Below are 23,370 nucleotides of genomic sequence, written 5' to 3'. Positions count from 1 at the left end.
TTGTTTCTTTTTAGAATTTTTTAAATATATTATGTATCTTACACACTCACAGATACCATCCTTAAAGGGGAAAGAAAGCAAGCTTCAGTGATAAATAAGAAATGACTTAGAAGGGCAGCAGAGCAAGTCCACCACAAACATTAGCACTGCTTTTATGAATCCAACAGATGGCGCATCACAATTATTAACACTGCTTTTACGAATCCTGCACCAAACGGTATGCAACAGAGAAACAGACACTGGACGGACACACTGCACTATAAAATTTCTACGCTGAGGTATATGCTGATTATTTAGATTTCAGTCCATCTTAGATGGGAAGCACAGCTAGTCCACCTTAATAAAAAGACAAGTGTCTCTGTGTCCGTCTGGTGACTATGTCTCTGCTATCCAACAGGTGGTGCATCACAGATATCAGCGCTGCTTTTACAAAACTATTGGTGCATCACAATCATTAGTACTGCTTTTACAAACCCAACAGATGGCGTATCAGAAATATTAGCATTGGTTTTATAAAACTAACAGATTGCACATCACAAACATTTGCACTGCTTTTACAAATCCAACTCATGGCGCACCATAATCATTAGCACTGCTTTTACAAATCCAACTCATGGCGCACCACAATCATTAGCACTGCTTTTTTAAATCCAACACATGGCACACCACAATCCTTAGCACTGCTTTTACAAATCCACCAAATGGCGTCTCACAAATATTAGCACTGATTTTACGTATCCAACAGGTGACGCATCACAAATATTAGCACTGCTTTTACAAATCCAACACATGGAGCACCATAATCATTAGCACTGCTTTTACAAATCCAACACATGGAGCACCATAATCATTAGCACTGCTTTTACAAATCCAACACATGGAGCACCATAATCATTAGCACTGCTTTTACAAATCCAACAGATGGTGCATCACAAACATTCCATGATGTGGAGCTTGGCTGCACATCTCTGTGAAATGAACTCCATGGTGACTGCTGGTTTTCAATCCAGCCAGTTCTTGCTGTTCTTCCTGCATCTTTGGATTTTTTTTTTTTTATAAAGCTCACTGTTTCCCAGTACTGCCTGTTTATGATGTTAGTCTTGGAACTCAGTGGGGTTTATGAAAATATTGCATGAGCTCAATAACGTGAGACAAAGTATTTCTTCTTGTTATGATTTCACTTCCCTGCTGTTATTTAAGCCATACAAATGAAAAGGACGCCGAAGCTGCGTGTGTTCAGCCCTTATTATTCATTGCATCCTTGTCTGATCCTCCATATGAGCTCTCACTGTTTGGATGCAATTTATGGGAAAAAAACTTAATAAAAAAAGTGAAATCAATAGAGGTAACTTTAAAGGGCATCTGTGACTGTCTGGGTTGGCTTCACACTCCAAGGTAACTTCTGGGAGCCACTTGAACCCGGGACCATCAACATCTTAACAGAGGATGAGCCGAGCAAATAAGGATACCCACAGAATCAGCAAGGGGTTGATGCAAAGTGTTGAGTGCTTTTATTTACAAAAACAAAACAAATAGTGCCCAGAAGCGCAGTGTAAGTCTTCTTCATAATAAAAAGTCCACAATAAAAACCCCTGTGCTAAAAAGTAGAGCTTTAATTAACTAATAAATAATCCATTAATAAATGAGGTTAAAATCCCAGGCAGGTTTCTTCCATTAGAAACACAGTCCCGAGCCACAGTGCCTCTTTCCTAAAAACTGACGTCTTCTCTGCTTACCCCTGATGACTGGAGACGTCCACCAGAAGGCGCAGTCAACCCTGGCACAGCTTGGGTCATCTGTCAGTCCCAGGATGCCAGCAGGGCCTTGGTTCTGCACTCCTCATGTGGGAGCCCCTCTGAAGCGGTCGGTCACTCCTGCTCCACAAAATCACTCAGTAGGAGTGACCCGCGCCCCTCAAATGCCAGCTGTGTGCTTCTATGGAGGACGTCTTCAAGACCATCTACTTGCATTGCATCACACAGGCTCCTCCTCCTCCTCCTTGATTCTGCCTCTTTCTTTTTTCTTTCATTACCCTCCATCCTTTTCTCAGTTCCGTTTCCTTCCCTCTTTTATTCTTCCTTTTTGTTTTCCCCTCTCTACCATGGAGGGCTCAATTGAGATCGGGTTTTTTCCTCCCACCTGAACCCAACTGAGCCTGCTTGAGACTGATCCGCTCGAAAATGTATGTGAATACATGATCAGCCAAGCACCCCAATCAACCTCGGAGTGGTCCATGCACGCTCATACGTTCACCTCTGCCCATTCGGAGCCTGCAAACTCTGAGACTCATGAGTATTTACTAAAAAGAACTCACGCTTCCCAACGGACCTCTCATCACAGCATCTAAGGTGTTAACAAAACATGTAAATAGTGAAACAGTAATAATTATAAACTTAAATACACTGACTGGGCCCATTATTAGGAGCACCCGTACACCTGCTTATCCATGCAGTTATCTAATCAGCCAATCACGTGGGAGCAGCGTATTATATAAAATCATGCAGCCTCAGGTCAGGAGCTTCAGTTCATGTTCACATCCAACACCAGAATGAGACAATGAGTTCATCTCAATGATTTTGACCATGGCATGATTGTTAAATGATTTCTGTGGGATTCTGGGGTTTTTGCCCATACCAGTCTATAGAGTTTACTCAGAATTGTGCACAAAAATATCCATTGAACGTCAGCTCTGTGGACAGAAATACCACGTTGATGAGAGAGGTCAGAGGAGACTGGCCAGGCAGGCCTGAGCTGTGAAAAGGGATGCGGTAACCCAGATAACTCAGATCGCCCACATGTGGCAAACAGAAGAACATCTCAGAATGCACAGCACGTCAAGTTGTGAGGTGGATGGACTATAACAGCAGAAGACCCCATCGGGTTCCACTTCTGTCAGCCAAAAAGAAAAGGGTGAGGCTGCAGTGGGCACAGGCTCACCAAAACTAGACAGCTGAATACTGGAAAAATGAAGCCTTGTGTGGTGATATCTTGACTTCTGCTGAGGTACACAGAAGGTAGCATTAGAATTTAGCACCAACAGCACGAATCCATGCAGCCAGCTTGCCTTGTGTCAAGTGGCGGTGATGTGATGGTGTCAGGAATGTTTTCTAAGCAAACATTGAGCCCATAATTACCAGTCAGTCATCACTTAATTAATTAATTTGAATATTGTGGCTGACCTTGTGTATCCCTCCATGGTCACAATTTATCTATCTTCTAATGGCTACTTCCAGCATGATAATGCACCATGTCACAAAGCAGCCTAGTTTCATGGACATGACAGTGAGGTCAGTGTTCTTCAGTGGCCTTCCCAGTCACTGGATCTGAATACAGCGGGATGTGGTAGAACGGAGATGTGCAGCTGACAGATCTGAAAAAGTCGCATGATGGTGTGTAACATGACACAGTCACAATCACTAGTATTTCTTTTATGAATCCAACAAAAGGCACATCACAAATATTAGCACTGATTTTATAAGTCCAACAGATGGCGCATCACAAGCATGAACAGGTTTCCAACATCTTGTGGAATCCATGTCACGAAGAAATTAGGCTGTTTTGAAAGCAAAAGGAATGGGAAATGGCAGTGATAGAAAAAGTCCAGAGAAGAGCAACTAGGCTGATTCCAAGACTACAAGGGATGAATAATGAGGAAAGATTAAAAGAGCTATATAGCGCCTTGATGTGTGGAGTGCAAGCCCAAGGAGGTTCTGCTACAGCTTTATGATGCACTGGTGAGGCCTCATTTGGAGTCCTGGGTGCAGTTTAGGTCTCCAGGCTACAAAAAGTACATAGCAGCGCTAGAGAAGGTCCAGAGGAGAGTGACAGGGCTGAGTCTAGGGCTACAAGGGATGAGTTATGAGGAAAGATTAAAAGAGCAAAAGAAGATTAAGAGGCTGAGTGAAATATTTAAAGTTATGATGGGAATTAAATGTAAAGTGGATTGAGACAGTGACTTTAAAATGAGTTGATCAAGAACACGTGGACACAGAAACTTGTGAAGAGTAAATTTCGCACGAACATTAGGAATTTTTTTTTTTTTTCACACGGAGAACCAACAACACATGGAATGAGTGACCAAGTAGTGTGGCAGACAGGAGGACTTTAGGGAGCTTCAAAACTCGACGTGATGTTATTTTAGAAAAATTAAGTGCAGGGTACTGGCGAGCTTTGCTGGGCTGAGTGGCCTCTTCTCGTCCACATTGATTAAATATGGTGGTCCTAAGAATTTACTCAGTGAGTGTATATATAATTACTATAACCTGATAATTATAACGGAGGCTTCCTACAACTGATTAAAGTTTACCAAAAGATTTCCCACAGTTAGAAAACCCCTAATTAGAAGTTTAATATATATGGGAAATGTATCCTTTGAGAATACAATTAAAAATAAACTGCAATCAGGATCAAATGGCATTTGATGCCGTCGAGTTTCTCTGTTCAAATCTGCGGCTGCGGCTTAAATATGCGCACGGCTTTCGACAAAGCAGGTGACTTTGCAGCAAATGTTTCCTAAAGTGAAAATCTCACCCTACTGAAGTGTTCCAACATGTCTAAGGACGTGTAAGCCGACTCAGCTCCTCGTTGCGCTCCTAAAGAGACGCCTGATGCTCTTTGCGCTGCACGGCTTTAAGGTTTCGGGTCTGGTAAGCCTTTTTTTTTTTGTTGTTGTTGCCTTCAGGGCATCTGTCGAGATCGCCTAACAGTGAAGGGTCTTAATGTGAGAGTTAATGTCGTCGGAATTCTCCGCCGTCGGGCAGTTTAATGATCACGTCGTGTTATTCCACTCTGCCTTTGCTAAACTCAAGTGCTTCCCAGAGTGCCCTTTGGGCAGATGCCGGAGTAAAGCGCACTCGCCTCCCAGCTGGACCTCCCGCACTGTGCGCTCGCAAAACCGCGAAGGTTCAGGTCATGAGAGGTCAAACAAATGACGTGAAGCGCTCTTTAAACGAAACATTTCTACGGTTTTTTAAGAAATGGAACTACCAGATGGAAAATGTACCTTTTGGAAACTGACAGACCGTCATAGTGATGTTATTGTAACTTCTTGAGCGGTTCAGTGAGATCTGGAATGAGGAGCAGAGTGCGCTCTTAAACGTGCTGCTTCTTTAATGGCACTTTATGGCTCTGCGCACGGATATGTGGTTCCTCGTTGAGACATTGCCTGACAAAGCACCGTTTCATTCTGGGATGGGTACTTCGCCAACGACGCTGGCTCTTTGTGCTTTGAAAAACTTCCTAATATGTAGAAAAACCTGAAATCTGTAAAGTATGGTATAGGCTACCTAGTATGGACACCAACAGAATCAGAAAAACTGGACTGAGCCTGAATTAAGCCGTGAGAGGCTTTTTAAAATTAGGAACCTTTAGAATTTCACAAATCTGTTACCATCTGTCCATGGACATTTACTGTATGGAGTCTGTTACAAATCTAAGTAAAGGGTCTTTCTGGAACCCTCTTGTGGACAGGCTTTTAGGGACCAAAAATGGCTGCCCTATGGCAACACTCTGCAGAGCCACCTATAGTCTTAAAAATGAACTCTCAGTCTGATTTGGACTGCACGCCATTGGACGTCCCACCTCACAGCTCCGTGGACTTGAAGTAGTAATGCTCCCAAATGATGAATTATGGTTTATGCCCCACCTCCAAATTATGAATTATGAAAGTTATGCTACCTGTGACATGTGACTTTACTTTAAAAACACTAGAATACCTTAAGGAGATCATGGGTTCTCGTCTCGGGTCATCCCTGCGTTGTGTAGTGAGAAAAATGCTATATAAATGTTATTATTATTATTATTATTATTCAAAACTAATAATATTAAGAAAATATAAAAGTAACCGGAGCCTTATTAAAATATACACTGTTCTTCCTTGTAAGTGTGCATCTTTTTAAAATTCAAATCTAATAATATAAAAGTAACAGGAGCCTCATTAAATGATATACACTTGCTTGGCTATGTATTACAAGAAAGAGAAGTGTATATTTTAATGTGGCTCCTATTATTTTTATATTTTCTTAATATTATTAGTTTTGAATTTTAAAATGATACACACAAGGAAGAGAAGTGTGTTTTACTTTTATATTTTTTATTATCTTAATATTGTTAGTTTTGAATTATACAAAGCACACACTTGCTTGGCTGTGTATTACAAGCAAGAGAAATGTATATTTTAATGAGGCGCCTATGATTTTTATATTTTCTTAATATTATTATTTTTGAATCGAGTGTTTTTAAAATGAAATAATGTGTCACTGGCAGCATAACGTTCATAATTCATAACTGGGGCAGGCTCCAAATTTCATAATTTTGGGTGGGGCTTAGGTTTCATCATTTATAATTTGGGTCAGGGTGTAAATTGGAATACATAATTTGAGGGTGGTGCTTAAAGCTGTCAATCTATCATTCTTCTCTCCCGTTTTGACAGTTACTGTCTGGTATTATGAATTCTAGTGTCACTGGCGGCATAACTTTCATAATTGGGGGTAGAGCCTAATATTCATAATTGGGGTGGGTCCACATTTCATAATTCATAATTTTGGGTGGGGTTTAACTTTAATCATTTACAATTTGGGGTGTGGCATTAATCAGAATACATAATTTGAGGGTGGGGCTTAAAGCTGTCAATCAATCATTCCTCTCTCCCTTTTTGACAGTTACTGTCTGGTGTTACTACTGTACTTTGATTTGCAGTCTGGACAAGAGCGACTAGGCTGAATTCAGGGCTAAAGGGGATGAGTTATGAAGAAAGATTAAAAGAGCTGAGCCTTTACAGTTTAAGCAAAAGAAGTTAAGAGGAGACCTGATTGAAGTGTTTAAAATTATAAAGGGAATTATTTCAGTGGATCGAGACGGTGAGTTTAAAATGAGTTCATCAAGAACATGGAGACACAGTTCAGAACTTGTGAAGGGGAAATTTCACATCAACTTTAGGAAGTTTACAGACACTTGGAACAAGTGACCAAGTAGTGTGGTGGACAGGAGGGACCTTCAAACAGGCTCCATAAATGATTGCGTGTTTGTGAAATGCCAATGGGTTCCTAATTATTAAAAGCACTCTTTCTGCAAACTCAAACACACGTTTAGCTCAGGTTTTCCCGACTGGTTCGTCTCCTACTTGGTTGCCTACTGGACATTAAAGTTTTCTGTTTCGTCCACTGAAGCTTTTCAAAGCCCAAGGAACTGATGTCCTGTGCAAAGATAGAAGCCTTGTGACGATGTGGGTTCTGGCTCCACACTCCCATTGCTATTGGAAGCACTTGAACCCCAACACCGTCGATAATGTTGCCGAGTGAGCTAGTCAATGGAGGCAAATTACTGAGCAAGGGGAAGGTAGACAGTGTAACAGTGCTTTTATTAAAAAACAGTCAACAAAAACAAGTGTTCAAATAAATAGTGCAGATCTTCAATAAATAAATAAATAATCCATTAAATGAACACGTGGAGGTTAAAAAATCATTAAATAGAAAAAACAATCCTTTAAAACGTGAGGTTAAATCTTCTTGTGGAAGCAGTCTTTAAAACAATAACAAATCTGGTGCTCTTCTGTTAGCGTCTCACCTGCTAATCCCGTTTGGGCATCGCAGCAGGCAAGACGCTCTCTGCAGCTGCCCTCCTGAAACACACGCACGAGACTGGAGACCTCCCGATCCCTGGCTTCGGTATGGCACTCATCCCAGTCCCGGAGAACTTGGTTTCCAACCAACGGCCAGGTCGCCCACGTTGGGGATTCCAGCACCAAGTCTCCCGACTTCCGCTGCCTTTCCATGGCCTCTCTGCGGCCAGTCGCCTTCCCTGGTCACTCCCGCTACCTGATCGCTCAGCGGGAGCGACATCAACACCAACACGTGGGTGTCGGCCTAACACCCAGCTTCCATGCAGCTGTCCACGAGCGCTCGATCAGCGCTCACCACACTCACGCACCGTCTGCTTCCTCTCCTGCTCCCGGTAACCTCCGTCCTCTCCTTTCCTTTCTCTCTCTCTCCACTTTTTTCCTCCGAACGTTTCTTTTCTTCCCCTTTAAAACCGACTCGCGCTTCTTTTTAAAATGACGAGGGCCACAGCAGCTGCAGCATTAGCCGCGAGACAATCATGAATGTGGGCAGTTCCTCACCTGTGCACTAGGTGAGAAACGCCCACACCCTGGATCGTCCCGCGGCTCACTATGGCCCAACGTCCCCTCGCTAAGCCGCGAGCACATTGATTATTTATTTAAAAATGGCCTTTACTCAACGAGCTGTGGACCCATATCACCACAAGCCTTCCCAGCATGAAATGAAACGGCTCTTTAAAAAGCAACGAACCACTCGAGGAACCACACAAACCAGTAAAGAGTAAGAGGGAAGGAAAAGGAGATTTCATAATGCGTGGGATGGACAATCCAAGGCGAGTCCTTTACTGAACCCACGTAAAAGTCCGGTTACTGCTTTGACTTTGACTGCTGACCCCGGGGCTGAACTCTTACTGTTATATTTCTAGATTGGCTCTGTATGTGTGTGTGTGTGTGTTTCAGTCATGTATCAAACTTAATTCCTTTCTAATTGTTTCACCAACCAATATAGAAACAGAGAAACTCAAATCTGATGTTATCAGTCCTGTTGATCTTGGCAGAGTATTTTACTTCACTATTTGAGGCTCATGGGAAGAGTGTAGGCAGATTTCATTTGTCGGTTTTAGGCATGCATTTTAATAAACAGGATTGTACACATTGCCTGTTTATTTACTTTAGCTTATGGCTGCTCATGTTTTTTTCTTTTTTTCCTAAAATGTAGAACTGCATTTTTTTTTTTTTTTGTATTTTTATGTTGAAGTGGCATGGTGGCGCAGTGGTCACACTGCTGCCTTGCAGTATGGAGTCCAGGGTCTGCATGGGTTTGCTCCCACTGTCCAAAGACAAGCAAAAAAATGCCAGTGTGTGGCCCAAGTGTGTTTGGTGCGTGTGTGGCCATAGTGTGTGTTTGTCTGTGTGCGCGTGTCTGGCCCTAGTGTGTGTGTGTGTGTGCTTGCCCTGCAACGGACTGGCGCCCTCTCCAGGTTATCTTCTTGCCTTCCACCCTGCCATCCTGTACTTGCTGGGAATGGCAACCCCCACAGGACTGGATTAAGCAGGTTAGAAAATGACATGACGTGTTTATGTTGTCACGTCATTGTTTTACTGTTGAGATGAACATTATTCTCTTTAAGATCGTATTTTCTCTAGGTTGCGCGTGGCCTGATTTTCGGTTACGCACAGCCAGGATTACTGCTGTCGGTCATCCTCATTTTCCCGGACATGCCCCTTTTTTTAACACGTTATGGATTGTCCAGGAGGAATTTATAAAATTTTGAAATTGAATTTCGGCTCCTAAAATTTAGAAATCTCCATATCGTTATTATTGATAAAATTGAATACCGGACACCGATCAGCATTTGCGGAAGTAGTGCGCGCACTTTTTTTTTTTTCCGGAATCTCCACTTCCATTCTGTCAGTAAACAACGCAGATACTGACGAGAATAGTCGACGTCTGTCCAACTTGTCTTTTTCACTTCATCTTTTGAACTCATATTTATGTTCTTGGCGAGTAAACTGGTCATTATAGATGTTGTTCCTTTCCCTAATTGTTTGTAATCCCAATCCACCGTAACTAAGTGAAGTTATTCAAAATTGAAATAACATTGCACGCTTTCTGTGGGAGAGCTTATTTTCGATTCTTCTTTCAGCAGCTGAGTTAAGAAATTTCATACATCAGGGTACAGTCCGTCATATTTAAGTACTGCTTTGTAGTACTTTAATGGAAAATATTGTTATTACAGCATGTTATTCTAAAATGGATTTATAATTGTGAATGAGAAAGAATGAATGAGTCAACTATTATAAGTTATAAGTTCAAGTTAATTAAAAAAAAACACACATTCATTCTGTCATATAAATGCGCCATCTTTTTAGTTATCAGTTGATCAAGTAATAAGTCACTTCTTCAAGTAATCTATATATATATATACTGCTCAAAAGAATTAAAGGAACACTTTTTAATCAGAGTATAGCATAAAGTCCATGAAACTTATGGGATATTAATCTGGTCAGTTAAGTAGCAGAGGGGGTTGTTAATCAGTTTCAGCTGCTGTGGTGTTAATGAAATTAACAACAGATGCACTAGAGGGGCAACAATGAGATGACCCCAAAACAGGACTGGTTTAACAGGTGGAGGCCACTGACATTTTTCCCTCCTCATCTTTTCTGACTGTTTCTTCACTAGTTTTGCATTTGGCTACAGTCAGTGTCACTACTGGTAGCATGAGGCGATACCTGGACCCTACAGAGGTTGCACAGGTAGTCCAACTTCTCCAGGATGGCACATCAATACGTGTCATTGCCAGAAGGTTTGCTGTGTCTCCCTGCACAGTCTCAAGGGCATGGAGGAGATTCTAGGAGACAAGCAGTTACTCTAGGAGAGCTGGAGAGGGCCATAGAAGGTCCATAACCCATCAGCAGGACCAGTATCTGCTCCTTTGGGCAAGGAGGAACAGGATGAGCACTGCCAGAGCCCTACAAAATGACCTCCAGCAGGCCACTGGTGTAAATGTCTCTGACCAAACAACCAGAAAGACTTCATGAGGGTTGCCTGAGGGCCCAAATGTCTACTGCGTGCTGTGCTCACTGCACAGCACCGGGGAGCTCAATTGGCATTTGCCATAGAATACCAGAATTGGCAGGTCCACCACTGGCGTCCTGTGCTTTTCACAGATGAGAGCAGGTTCACCCTGAGTATATGTGAAAGACATGAAAGGGTCAGGAGAAGCCGTGGAGAATATTATGCTGCCTGTAACATCGTTTAGCATGACTGGTTTGGTGGTGGGTCAGTGATGATCTTGGAGGCATATCCATGGAGCGACTCACAGACCTCTACAGGCTAGACAACGGCATCTTGACTGCCATTAGGTATCAGGATGAAATCCTTGGACCCATTGTCAGACCCTACGCTGGTGCAGTAGGTCCTGGTTTCCTCCTAATGCATGACAATGCCCGGCCTCATGTGGCAAGAGTATGCAGGCAGTACCTGGAGGATGAAGGAATTGAAACAATTGAATGGCCTTCACGATCCCCTGACTTAAACCCAATAGAACATCTGTGGGACATTATGTTTCGGTCCATTAGGCGCCGCCAGGTTGCTCCTCAGACTGTACAACAGCTCAGGGATGCCCTCATACAGATCTGGGAGGAAATGCCACAAGACACCATCCGTCGTCTCATTAGGAGCATGCCCGACGTTGTCAAGCATGCATACAAGCTCGTGGGGGCCACACAAGATACTGAAAAGCATTTTGAGTAGCAGAAATTAAGTTTTTGAAAAATGGACTCGCCTGCCACATCTTCATTTCACTCTGATTTTAGGGTGTCTACACAATTGAGCCCTCTGTAGGCAGAAAACTTTTATTTCCATTAAAAGACTTGGCATCCTTTTGTTCCTAAGACATTGCCCTGTCGTTATTTGTATAGATATCCAACTTCATATTGAGATCTGATGTATCTAATGTGTTTCTTTAAAGTGTTCCTTTAATTTTTGTGAGCAGTATATATATATATATATATATATATATATATATATATATATATATATATATATATATATATATATATATATATCACTAACTCACTCATCACGAAATATCCCAAAATTTGGAATGTAGGTTACGCTTGGCCCATAGGCGCTCGCTAAGAAACAGTTTGAAAAATTTCATAGTACAAGCGCGAAATTTCTTATAGTTTTTTTAGACCCGTTTGTCTGTCTGTCCGCTTTTCACGAGAGGACTACTTCACGGATTTAGATCGTTTGTTTGTTTTTTTTTTCTATAATTTGCTTGAACATTTCGATTGATTTTGCAATGTCTCTCATTGCGCCAAGTATCATAGTTCGCTTGCGGTACCAGTTTATTAACACGAATCTGAGAGAGACTCACCGGGCTGCGGGGCCCTCCACACTCACGCGTCAGTCTCGGGACGTAACCTTAACTCCGCCTACTTAGCGAACGAGAGGACTACTTCACGGATTTAGATCTGTTGTTTTCTATAATTTGCTTGAACATTCTGGTTGATTTTGCGACTTCTCTCATTGCGCTAAGTATCACAGTTCGCTTGCAGGTATGGCCTCATGCTTCCAGTAGTGACACCGACCGTAGCCAAATGCAAAACTAGTGAAGAAACAGTCAGAAAAGATGACAGTTGCCTCCAACTGTTAAACCATTCATTCCTGTTTTGGGGTCGTCTCATTGTTGCCCCTCTAGTGCACCAAAGCAGCTGAAACTGATTAACAAGCCCCTCTGCTACTTAACTGACCAGACCAACAGCCCAGAAGTCTCACTGACTTGATTCTATACTCGGTTTAAAAAGTGTTCCTTTAAATTTTTTGAGCAGTATATTTTAATGTAAGATTGTAGTTTTATAAGTCACTACACAAATTATTGAAATACAGTCAATGATAGTTCTGGATAACCCCACACTTCACTCCTTCACAAATGCAGTAGTTTACAAAAATTGTATTTTAATTTCTCTTTGAGAAGCATGAAAAATAATTGTGTTGAATCTCAACTTACATTTTAACTACGTATGTACTATTGAGGGACTTTTTTTAAAAATCAAATGGTCACTTTATTTTAACAAGCAATGTAAATAACCTGTTTACTCTTTAACCACAGATCACATTGTATTTGTTTATCAAGCAGAACTGAATATTTCCATTTTCTACACAGTTCTGTAATGCAGGCTAATATAACACAGTGAGACACACAAACACACTCGCCATGCATACACACTGCAGGTGCTGTCATTGATTCCCCCGTGGATTGGGCTGCTGAATCGACACAATGGCTGTACATGCTGGGGTCTTTGGCACATGTCGTCCCAATATCATGTGAGGTGTCACCAACGGCTTACCCTGCTCCTCTCCTTCTCCCTGTTGTCTCAGTTTAAGGTTGTCGAGATGACAAAGTATTTTTTTCTGAGATGTTCAATATGTTGAAAAATTTGCTTGTGGCCAGCATCCAGCGTAATGTTTTGTCTAAATTCTCCACTCCTCTTTTTGTAGCATTATAGTCCATTATCATTTCTGGCAGGTCACATTGTGCATCAAGAATGTGTCATTGATTTAGACAAACTTTTATGTTTTCACTGGCCTATTCTGTGTGGCCAGCAGTTGAGATGGGAGCTCTGGCTTATTTTTCCTTATTGTGCTAAGGATTGTTACCTTCCTCTTGAGAAGCTACTGTCCCAGTTTGTGTAAAAGTAAAAGTTATTGCATATGGCGTTGTGGCCATGCAGCTTATGTCATGTCCAGGGCAACCCTCATGCCTTAATTTCTCACAGGAGTTCCTCCATCTGACTTCCCTTTGTTAATGAAATTGCCTTCTGGCAATAACACGCATTGAGGTGCCATCCTGGAGAAGTTGGACTACCTGTGCCACCTCTGTAGGGTCCCAGAATGGCCTCATGCTACCAGTAGTGACACTGACCACAGCCAAATGCAAAACTAGTGAAAAAACAGATGAGGAGGGAAAAATGGCAGCGGCCTGTTAATCCATTCATTCCTGTTTTGGGGGTCTTCTCATTGTTGCCCCTCTAGTGCAGCAAAGCAGCTGAAACTGATTAACAAGCCCCTCTGCTACTTAACTGACCAGATCAATAGCCCAGAACCATGTTAGCCACGTTTCACTAAAACACAGCAAGCTGCATTCTCTGTAGGTTCTGACATTTTTCACCAGCACAGCAAGTTTGTCGATCTTATTTTGTAGTGAGTTTATATTTCCCAGGATCACAGAAGGCATCGAAGGTTTATATCGCCAGTTTCTCGCAAGCCGCTTGGCTTTTATCTTAGCGCCGGCTCTGCTGCCCCGATACCGTCTTCTTACCTCGTCAGGTAAATAGGGAACCACAACGGCATGGGCATTTCTTCTCAGCACTTGAAGTTGACTACTTAAATAGGCGAGTCTTGGAGTGTAACAATCCATGTCAAGTAGTAAAAGTTGTAAAAAGTGTCCAGGGAGCGATTCCACATAAAAGAAAGTGGTAGAAGTGATCAGTGAAATAGAGAAAAGTAGAGAAAAAACAGGTAAAAAGATAAAGTCATATACAGAGCTGCTGGAATGGCTGCCACTCGCGGCGGCGCCAGATGTTTACATAATCTTAGCGGGTTGGGGGCAGTCAGCGCTGTGCCCCCAATGAATGCCCGTTGCATAATGTGATGCACCCAGTGACTCACTCCACTCCAACCAGTCCACGACTAACTCCAGTAAAATCAGACTGGGTTGATTTAGTCTGTAGCCATAGGGGCGGGCTCTGTGCACATGAGAGCTGACAACCAATCAGAACTCACCTTCAAGTACAATGCACAGAGTGCAGTGGTGAAGAATAAGAAATGCGTGTGTCTTGGACCTCACAAACAGAAGAGACGCTCATCTGTCTGATGTCTTGTGTTGCATGCGCCACGACAGAATGGAAAAAACAATAAGAAAGGGTGAGATTGCAAAAACCGTTAACTCTTTCTACAGAGTCAGAAAAAGGGGCGAGCACGTCTATGCTGGAAAGCCCTCCTGCAGTCACTAAATCAAATTCCAAATCATAGTCCAGATCATATTATGTGATATCATCTACTGCTAAATTCTGCTCCATACTTGAAATATTTGTATTTTTATACTTTATTCAGGTTTACTTGTGATTCCGTTCTGTGTGTTGTATTGAACTGACCGCCTTCTTTTTGACACCCATTGCACGCCCAACCTACCTGGTAAGGGGTCTCTTTTTGAACTGCCTTTCCTGAGGTTTCTTCCATTTTTTTCCCTACAGTGATTTTTTGGGAGTTTTTCCTTGTCTTCTTACAGAGTCAAGGCTCGGGGCCTGTCAAGAGGGAGTGGCCTGTTAAAGCCCATTGCGGCACTCCTTGTGTGATTTTGGGCTAAACAAAAATAAATTATATTGTATTGTACTAGAATTGTTGTGCCTGGTGATTTGCGGTTGTGTAAGCTGACATGGTCCGGCAGTGAGATCCGCAGTTGGCAAGTCGTCTGACATACGTAACAACTAGAAGTCAGCCTGAGACTCACCAGCCATTCTCGCCTACAGGCCTTTAGGATCTGAGCGAAATATTTAAATGTCCATGTTTCTGGTTGTCTGAAGCTTGCTTCTTTGTGATTTGTACAGTACTAAACCATTTTGCAATGATTGGCACTGTGAAAGGCGCTATATACTGGATATTAAACCAGGGGATTTGAGGCCTTGTCTCTGTATAGTCTTTTACTAAACAATTACTCTTTTGTCTTTTTTTTAAGGTGCCACAGAATCACCCTTGACGTCACCACTGCCACCACTGCCACCACCATGGAGTTCCGCGCCCTCTTCCTCGTCCTCTTTTTGTCATTTCTGTACCTCAGTTTTTCTCAAGGTAAGTGTGGCTGGACAGATATCTGTAGGGATGGTCAGCCCCCCTTTAAACAATTCAAAATACTGTGAACTGAGAAGTCACAGAAGCTCCCTTGAAATGGTCATTACCTATCAGACATCGCTTGTGGTTGATCAGCCAGTCAGCAAACATCCACCACGTCCTCTCAGTTGAGAGAAGCAGATCATAGACATGTGATACAGTATCTGCCCAATAATACAAAGAGTACATGACTTGTGTTTCGCCCTAATTGGGGTTCATCAGGTGTATGCCTTTCCTTCCCCTTATGGAAATTGAACCTCCGATATCAGAGCCTGAAGTGAAGCTTCTGTCATTGCTCCACGGCAACTGGTTCACTTACTTTGTATAATAATAATATAATAATAATAATAATTTGGATGACAAATTAGACTGGTCCGCCAATACTGATGCTCTGTGTAAGAAAGGTCAGAGCCGACTATACTTCCTTAGAAGGTTGGCGTCTTTCAACATCTGCAATAAGATGCTGCAGATGTTCTACCAAAATGTTGTGGCGAGCGCCCTCTTCTACGCGGTGGTGTGCTGGAGAGGCAGCATAAAGATGAAGGACGCCTCACGCCTGGATAAACTGGTGAGGAAGGCAGGCTCTATTGTAGGAATAAAGCTGGACAGTTTGACATCCGTGGCAGAGCTACGGGCGCTAAGCAGACTCCTGTCAATCATGAAGAATCCACTGCATCCACTGAACAGGATCATCTCCAGACAGAGGAGCAGCTTCAGCGACAGACTACTGTCACCATCCTGCTCCACTGACAGACTGAGGAGACCCCACACTGTGCGACTCTTCAGTTCCACCCGGGGGAGTAAATGCTAACATTACTTAAAGTTACTGCCTGTTTTTACATGCATTTTTATTACTCTTTAATTTAATATATATATATATATATATATATATATTTTTTTTTTTGTATCAGTATACTGCTGCTGTATTATGTGAATTTCCCTTGGGATTAATAAAGTATCTACCTATCTATTTATCTATCTATCTAATAATAAGAAGACAAATAATACAAATAAATAATAACAATATTTAATAAATCAAAGATAATACAAGAATAAAATGTTTTTGCATACTCACAACTGTAAACATACTTTTGCCCACCCTGTATGTATATATATATATATATATATATATATATATATATATATATATATATATATATATATATCATATATATATATATCTATATATCTCACGCTACGCATGGGCGTGTGTGTTTGTCTGTCTGTCTGGTCCGGAAGTGAGAGGTGGACTCGGGGTAAGGGCTCCACTGCCGAGGATACACAAGTGAGGTGCGCACATCGGCAAAACAAATCCTCCTAAGAGAGAGAAGCCCAGAGTAGTTCCTTTCAATTACCTGACATCTCTACATTTCAATTTTTTTCTCTGATGATTTCAATAGTTTGTAGGACCCCAGGCGTTTTACAGCATGGGCTTACACAGCTAGTATATATATTTTATTTTATATAAAATAAAAAAAATCTTGGGTGGAGACGTGATCTTCTCGGAGAGACACTTTGAAGTTCCATGAGACTTCTTGCATGTCACGCCCTACTTACTAAAAATTTCTTGGAGACACTTTAATGGCCCACGAGACAAGGAAGTGAGACAAAAGGACAGCTGCTGTACAGTATTTTAAATGATCGATGCGCAGCGCGACAATCAGAACACGCAGGTCGGCAGCAGGAGCAGTAAGCCAGCAGCTGATCCGTCCGCATCTCCTTAGCTTAGCGTGCATTCAGCCCACCCGCCCCACTTCACAATGCAAGCAGCAGAGATGCAAAGTGGCAAGCGTGAAGCGTGCCCCCTGAGAGAGGGGTGGGCAAGTAAAGCAAGTAGGGGGCACTGCCCCTAGTATATATATATATATATATATATATATACAAATTCAGACATCTTCCCTTTCTGCGCACTTGTTGTATGTTTAATTTGCTATGAATCAAAAGACCATTTTTGCCCATCTATCTACATTCAATAACCCATAGTGACAAAGTGAAAACATGCTTTCAGAAAGGTTTGCAAATTTATTAAATTAACTTTAAAGTCAAAAACTGAAGAAAGAGAAGTATTCAAACCCTTAATTCAGTACTTTGTAGAAGTCCCTTTGGCAGAGCAATTCCAGTTTCGAGTGTTCCTGTCTTCTTAAAGTCCTCCATCTTCCATATGTTAACTCATCTTTCTCTCTGAAGATGATATTTTTACACGTATGCCGTGGCTGAAGCACTACAGGTTCTCACAAGAAAATATTGGAGCTGCAACCCAGCTGTCCCCATTTATTTCAGTCACAAAACAAAAACGCCGCTATGCATGCCATGATAATCAACAGAACAAAATGAACTGAGGAAAAGAAAGCCGCTTGACTCTGACGACGTCTTCGGCTGGGTTTTAGGGAGCTCTGCTCTGTGGTGTGGTCAGTTTAGAAACTGACCACCTCTGGAGACTAGAAGGGTCAATATCCCTCACAGGGAGTCTTCTTGGAGGTGAAAAAAGGAAGAAAAGGCAAGAAGGTTAGCGTGAGCACCCCCTGTCTACCCAGGGTGGTAGTACCTGCTTCAGATGGGCCCAGAGGGTGATGCCCATGCTTGACAATGTGCATATATGTAACAAACATTTTTTTTTTTTCATTTTTTAAGGCTCTTATGAAAATTGTTGTTTGAAATACAACAAGCATGTAAGCACGAGGACGATGAAGGCTGGGTTCAAATCTTACCGAAAGCAGGAGACAGACGGTGGCTGTAATATCCAAGCCATTGTGTAAGTTGTATTCCTGGACAGTTGGGTTGTGGTGGTGGGACTGGGGTGTTAAGTAAGAGTCTGCTTTATGTTTTCATTCATGATTGACATTTTATGGACTTTAGACAATATTTTAGCCTTTTATTTATTAGATTTTGTGTTTTTTTTTTTTTTGCTTTACAGCTTAACTTCCAATTCAGGAAAAAAGGTAATCTGTGCTAATCCAACGGCGAAATGGGTGAAGAAGATTATGGCAAAGATTGATAAACAAGCCCAGGAAGACCGACAGAAGGTGAGACGTGACAAATCTTCAGAATGAAAAAGAAACAAAAATAAAAATAAAAAGGATATATGGAAAACTAAGGGGCAAGGTTTATGATGGCCCACTACACAAAACAATAAACTGTGAAATCCACCATAATACCTATTGGTAATACGCTTAAGTGCCAGTAATCAGTTCACATTTACACTACAGAGTGGCCCTGTGGTTAGTGTTGGTGCCTACCAGCTACAGAAGACTGGGTTCAGGCGCCATCTGTTGTGGTTACTTACATGAAATAGCTAACATGGTGTGAGCTCTTCAGGAATAGCCAGGAAAGCAGCCCTGACTCCAGCCAGCCAGCCAGCCAGCCAGCCCAGAGGAGGTGCAGCAAAAGGCAGCCATCCCACTGGCACTTCAGAGCAGGTCCTCCACCTGAAGCTGAGCATGTTGGGCCCCAGCCAGTACAACTAGGAAAAGCATGGGTTGCTGTTGGAAGAGGTGTTGGTGAGGCCAGCAGGGGGCACTCACACTGTGGGCCCCACTTTAGTGCCAGGGACACTGCACTGTAAAAATGGTGCCGTCCTTCAAACGTAAAGCAAAGGTCCTAACTCTTTGTGGTCAAAAAACATACCTCGGCATCTTTTGAAAAGAGTATGGTGTTCCCCACTGAAATGGCTAAATTTCTCACCACAGTCTTGTCCATTCTGGCCCCCACAATCATCCCCTGTCCCTTATTGGTTAACTATCTCTACTTCCCTTCACCAGCTAAAACGTAATGTGTGGTAAGCATACTGGCACAAAAATGGCCGCCATTGCGTCATCCAGGGGGATGCTACACATTGGTGGTGGTTGAAGTGGCTCCCCACTGTCTCTGTAAAGCACTTTGAGTAGATAGAAAAGCACTATATAAATGTAAATGATTGTTAATATTTTTCTTATTGCTAGTAGTAGTGAAACAGGACAGCGAGGAGGGCCCCGTCTGGCTCCCCACTCCTAATGTCACTCTTCCCCCTCTCCTTTTCCTGCAGCCTCCGTCTCCGGATTAGCATGAATATATCGCTCCTGCAAGCGAACTCTGATGAGAGAAGTTGCAAAATCAACCGGAATGTTCAAGCAAATTCTAGAAAAACGGCCGATCTAAATCCCTGAAGTAGTTCTCTCGTTCGCTACCTAAGTGGAGTTAAGGTTATGCCCTGAGGCTGCAGCGTGAGTGAGTGAGTGAGGAGGAGGAGGAGGAGGAAGAGGAGGAGGAGTTCCCTGGCCCCCTCCCAGCAGCCCGCTGCATCTCTCCCAGATTCGCGCAAATAAATCGGTACTACAATCGAACCATGATTCTTAGCGCGATGAGAGAAGTCGCAAAATCAACCGGAATGTTCAAACACAAAACCCAATCTAAATCCATTAACTCTTTGAAGGCTGAATTATTTTTCCAAAAAACTCAAGTTTTCTGTAAAGCACACAAAGCAATGGTTTCACACATAAATCAACATAAAACATCTGTTGCTATGTGCTGTGGCTGTTGCTGGTGCATGTTCAGCATCACAGCAGGAGAGTGGTGGTGGCGGGCTTAGTGCGACGCAATATGGTTTGTACCTCTTGTCATCATAAGTGGTGGTCCTCCTAGGCGAATGTTGCTGTAGGCGCATCAGCTACACAAAAGTGTTCAGCACCACGATCAGCTGGGGACCGATCAGATGATGCCGGTACCTCATTTTCGTTTTCGATATCCATCTCCCGATCACTCGGGAGGATGCATCAAACTCGGAGTCTGACAAGTCAGGGGCCTATTTAACGAAATTACGTAAAACATCCATGGAGTATTTTGCTTTGCACATTTGCTTTGGTCTCTCACAAGATATCGATGCCATTTTAGACGTTTTTGCTCTTCGCTACTCAAGCATGTGCAGGGAATCGAAGTTAAATCAACAAAGCTATGTAACTTTCTTTCTAGCAAAGAGAGTTGAACTAAAACGTAAGGGCGAGTTTTATCATAGTTTACAGCTGATTACCGTCCTCTACCCCTGAATTTTAACAAAAGTCGACATCAGCCCTGAAAGAGTTAAGTAGTTTTGCTGGGACAGACAGACGTTGGATTTTATATATAGAGAAATCATTATTATATATTATATATATAGTGACTCTAAAAGTTCAAAAATATATTACAAAATGCCCCATAAAACACTCAAAATTCCATACTAGATAGGGGATTACCAGAAACCCCTGGATCGCACAGAGCAAGGCAAACAAAGAATCATTTTAAAAGGAGAGTTTATTAACAAAAAATAATCAAATTTTAATGAAATGAAGAAATTATGAAGAAGGCGGCAAAAGGATTTGCTTAAAAATGCAATTCACTGCAAACAAAGTCAATCTAGAATCTTTAAATCGTAATCCGAGAAACAGGAGCACAATTAAATCGTAAACCAAAGAAACAACAATTGTAGCTCCCCCACCTCCAAAGTGCATACAAAAATACCATTGGAGGGACAGCAGTTCCCATGAGCCTTTAATTTGGGCTGGGAGCGGTCCATTGACAGAGATTGAGAGGTGGGCCTTCCTCATATGGAACCACACATAGGGACACAGCAGAACCTCTGTAGGTTTCTTTTTAGCTGGACAATAATGAATGGATTTTATAATTACTAGCCACAGTACCCATCGAAGACAGATAACAGAATGATTAAAAATTGTTGATATCTCTTGACACTTTTCCTCCATTTCTGTGTGAGTTGGAGGGCTCAGTTGCTGTCTTTCCAATCACGGCCGCTGTAACTTGTAACTCCTTCAGTGTTCCTCCCATCACTCAGCCTGCTCTATCAGATTTCCAGCTCTGCGCTTTCTCACGTCCTCATGATTGATTTAACCGGATATTCAGTCACTTGGGTATTTTCTTGTCACCATCTCCTGACTTGTGTGTCTCAATCCCCTTTTCACGGAGTTGCTTAGAGGTGTTCTTCTGGGGTGGGTTGCAGCTTTATGTGACATTTTTGCACCACTCTAGCACGGCGTGGTATCACTTTCTTAATTTGTCTATTATTTTTTTTTTCTCTTTTGCAGAAGCAGCAGTGAAACCCATGCTAGAAGTTTGGAGGGCTTCCAGGCCACACAGTGCACTTTTGAGGGGGGGTCTCAGCAGGCACCGCTCAAATGTTGGAGCTACACTACACTTCAATCTGCCCGGTACCCAGTGTACAGGGTAATGCCATAGGGTAGGGGGGCGGGTGGGTTAGGATTACGTCAGTAACAGGCCTGAAGCTCTCGCTGCCGCTGTCCTTATACGCATGTCTATAGTTACACTTGGGAAGCCATAGCAGGGGCGTGTAGTTGATTGTAGTCCTTTGATATTTTTATCAGCATACTGCTGGTGTGTGGAGCACATATACTTATAGATACACATATACACATGCAAATTATGCTTGTTTTAGCTCCTCCCTGAGGTTGGGGAGGTGAAGAGCTGCAGTGTTTGACAGCCAAAGTGCCACGAGGTTCTCTTAAACAGCCATTAAAGGGTTAATTAAAAATGTGAACGCTTTTGAGACTTTAGCTTTGGCTTTCTGTAAAATCATTTTTCACTCTGGTGCTTTACACTGTGAATATCATCTTTAGACTCGCACAGCCCATGGCGTCTGTTATGTGTGTAACCACTACATTAAACAAAACGGCTGTGTGGTCTGTTTGGTTGTTACTGGCTAGGAACTGCGCAACGAGCCATTGGCATCTTGTCAAACCCGGCTCGGATTTTTATTTTTAATTTCTTTTTTTATTAGGGTGGATACGCCTCTTCTAATGGGTGTGACTGCCACCTGGGCATTCAATGTGTAGTGAGCCAAAACTTGATCAACAACACCTCGAATCTTGGCCAGGGTATTGTGTTAAAATGTGCCAACAATGTAAAGCCTGGGTATCTAGGCAAAACTGGGCATCTGGAAAGCTGTCACCCAGCTCTGATGCTGCCAGCCAGCTGGCACCCATCCACAAACAGGAACAATTTAATACAGTTTAGAGTTTCATTTAATGATCCAAATTGAGTCACTTCAGACCATTATCTGAACCAGTGTAAATTCATCCTTTGTGGACTGGTACTGCAGCCTTATATGCCCATTCATTTAGCTCAGTTAAAATCTACACAATCAGGGCAGACCTCAGGGTTAACGTTTGCAGTGTACCATCTATTTGAATGTATTTTGTAATGCATGTAGTAATGAAATGTGCTGCAGATGGAGTACCAAAAACATTAGAACTGCTTTTATAAATCCCATACCAAATGACATATAATAGAGAAATAGCAACTGGATGGACACAGGTTGCTATGTCTCTGACCAACATTTGTAGCAATAAAATGCATCCCATACATTAACACTGCGTTTGCAAATGCCATACCAAATGGATACAACAGAGACACGTGCATTGCATTTTTCATTCCAACAGATGGTACACCACAAACATTTGTAGTAATAAAATGCATCACATTTGTTATTCTAACAGATGGTGCATCACAAACATTTATAGCAATAAAATGCACCTCATTTGTTATTGCAACAGGTGATGCATCACAAATATTAACACTGCTTTTGCAAATCCCATACCAAATGGATACAACAGAGACACGTGCTTTGCATTTTTCATTCCAACAGATGGTACACCACAAACATTTGCAGTAATAAAATACATCACATTTGTTATTCTAACAGATGGTGCATCACAAACATTTGTAGCAATAAAATGTTTTTCATTTGTTATTCCCACAGGTTGTGCATCACAAATATTATCACTGCTTTTGCTAATCCCATACCAAATGGATACAACAGAGACATATGCAATGCATTTGCCATTCCAACAGATGGTACACCACAAACATTTGTAGTAATAAAATGCATCACATTTGTTATTCTAACAGATGGTGCATCACAAACATTTATATCAAT

General features: G+C 42.1%; 1 protein-coding gene across 1 annotated transcript in view; it reads left to right on the top strand.

Moving 5' to 3' along the window:
• The window catches only part of ccl25b (chemokine (C-C motif) ligand 25b), a 54,541-nt gene extending 31,452 nt beyond the window's left edge, over positions 1-23,089 (top strand). The window contains exons 2-5 of the mRNA XM_039767034.1: positions 15,301-15,413; positions 18,084-18,204; positions 18,367-18,475; positions 21,503-23,089. Coding sequence (XP_039622968.1) covers positions 15,350-15,413; positions 18,084-18,204; positions 18,367-18,475; positions 21,503-21,514 — 306 coding nt within the window. The 5' untranslated portion in view covers positions 15,301-15,349 and the 3' untranslated portion in view covers positions 21,515-23,089. The remainder of the gene's footprint in view (positions 1-15,300; positions 15,414-18,083; positions 18,205-18,366; positions 18,476-21,502) is intronic.
• Positions 23,090-23,370: the final 281 nt, after the last annotated feature.

Source organism: Polypterus senegalus, chromosome 10, assembly GCF_016835505.1.
Source record: "Polypterus senegalus isolate Bchr_013 chromosome 10, ASM1683550v1, whole genome shotgun sequence".
Classification (NCBI taxonomy): Eukaryota; Metazoa; Chordata; class Cladistia; order Polypteriformes; family Polypteridae; genus Polypterus; species Polypterus senegalus.
Note: the sequence above shows the minus strand (reverse complement) of the source record. Positions and strands in the feature narration are given on the sequence as shown.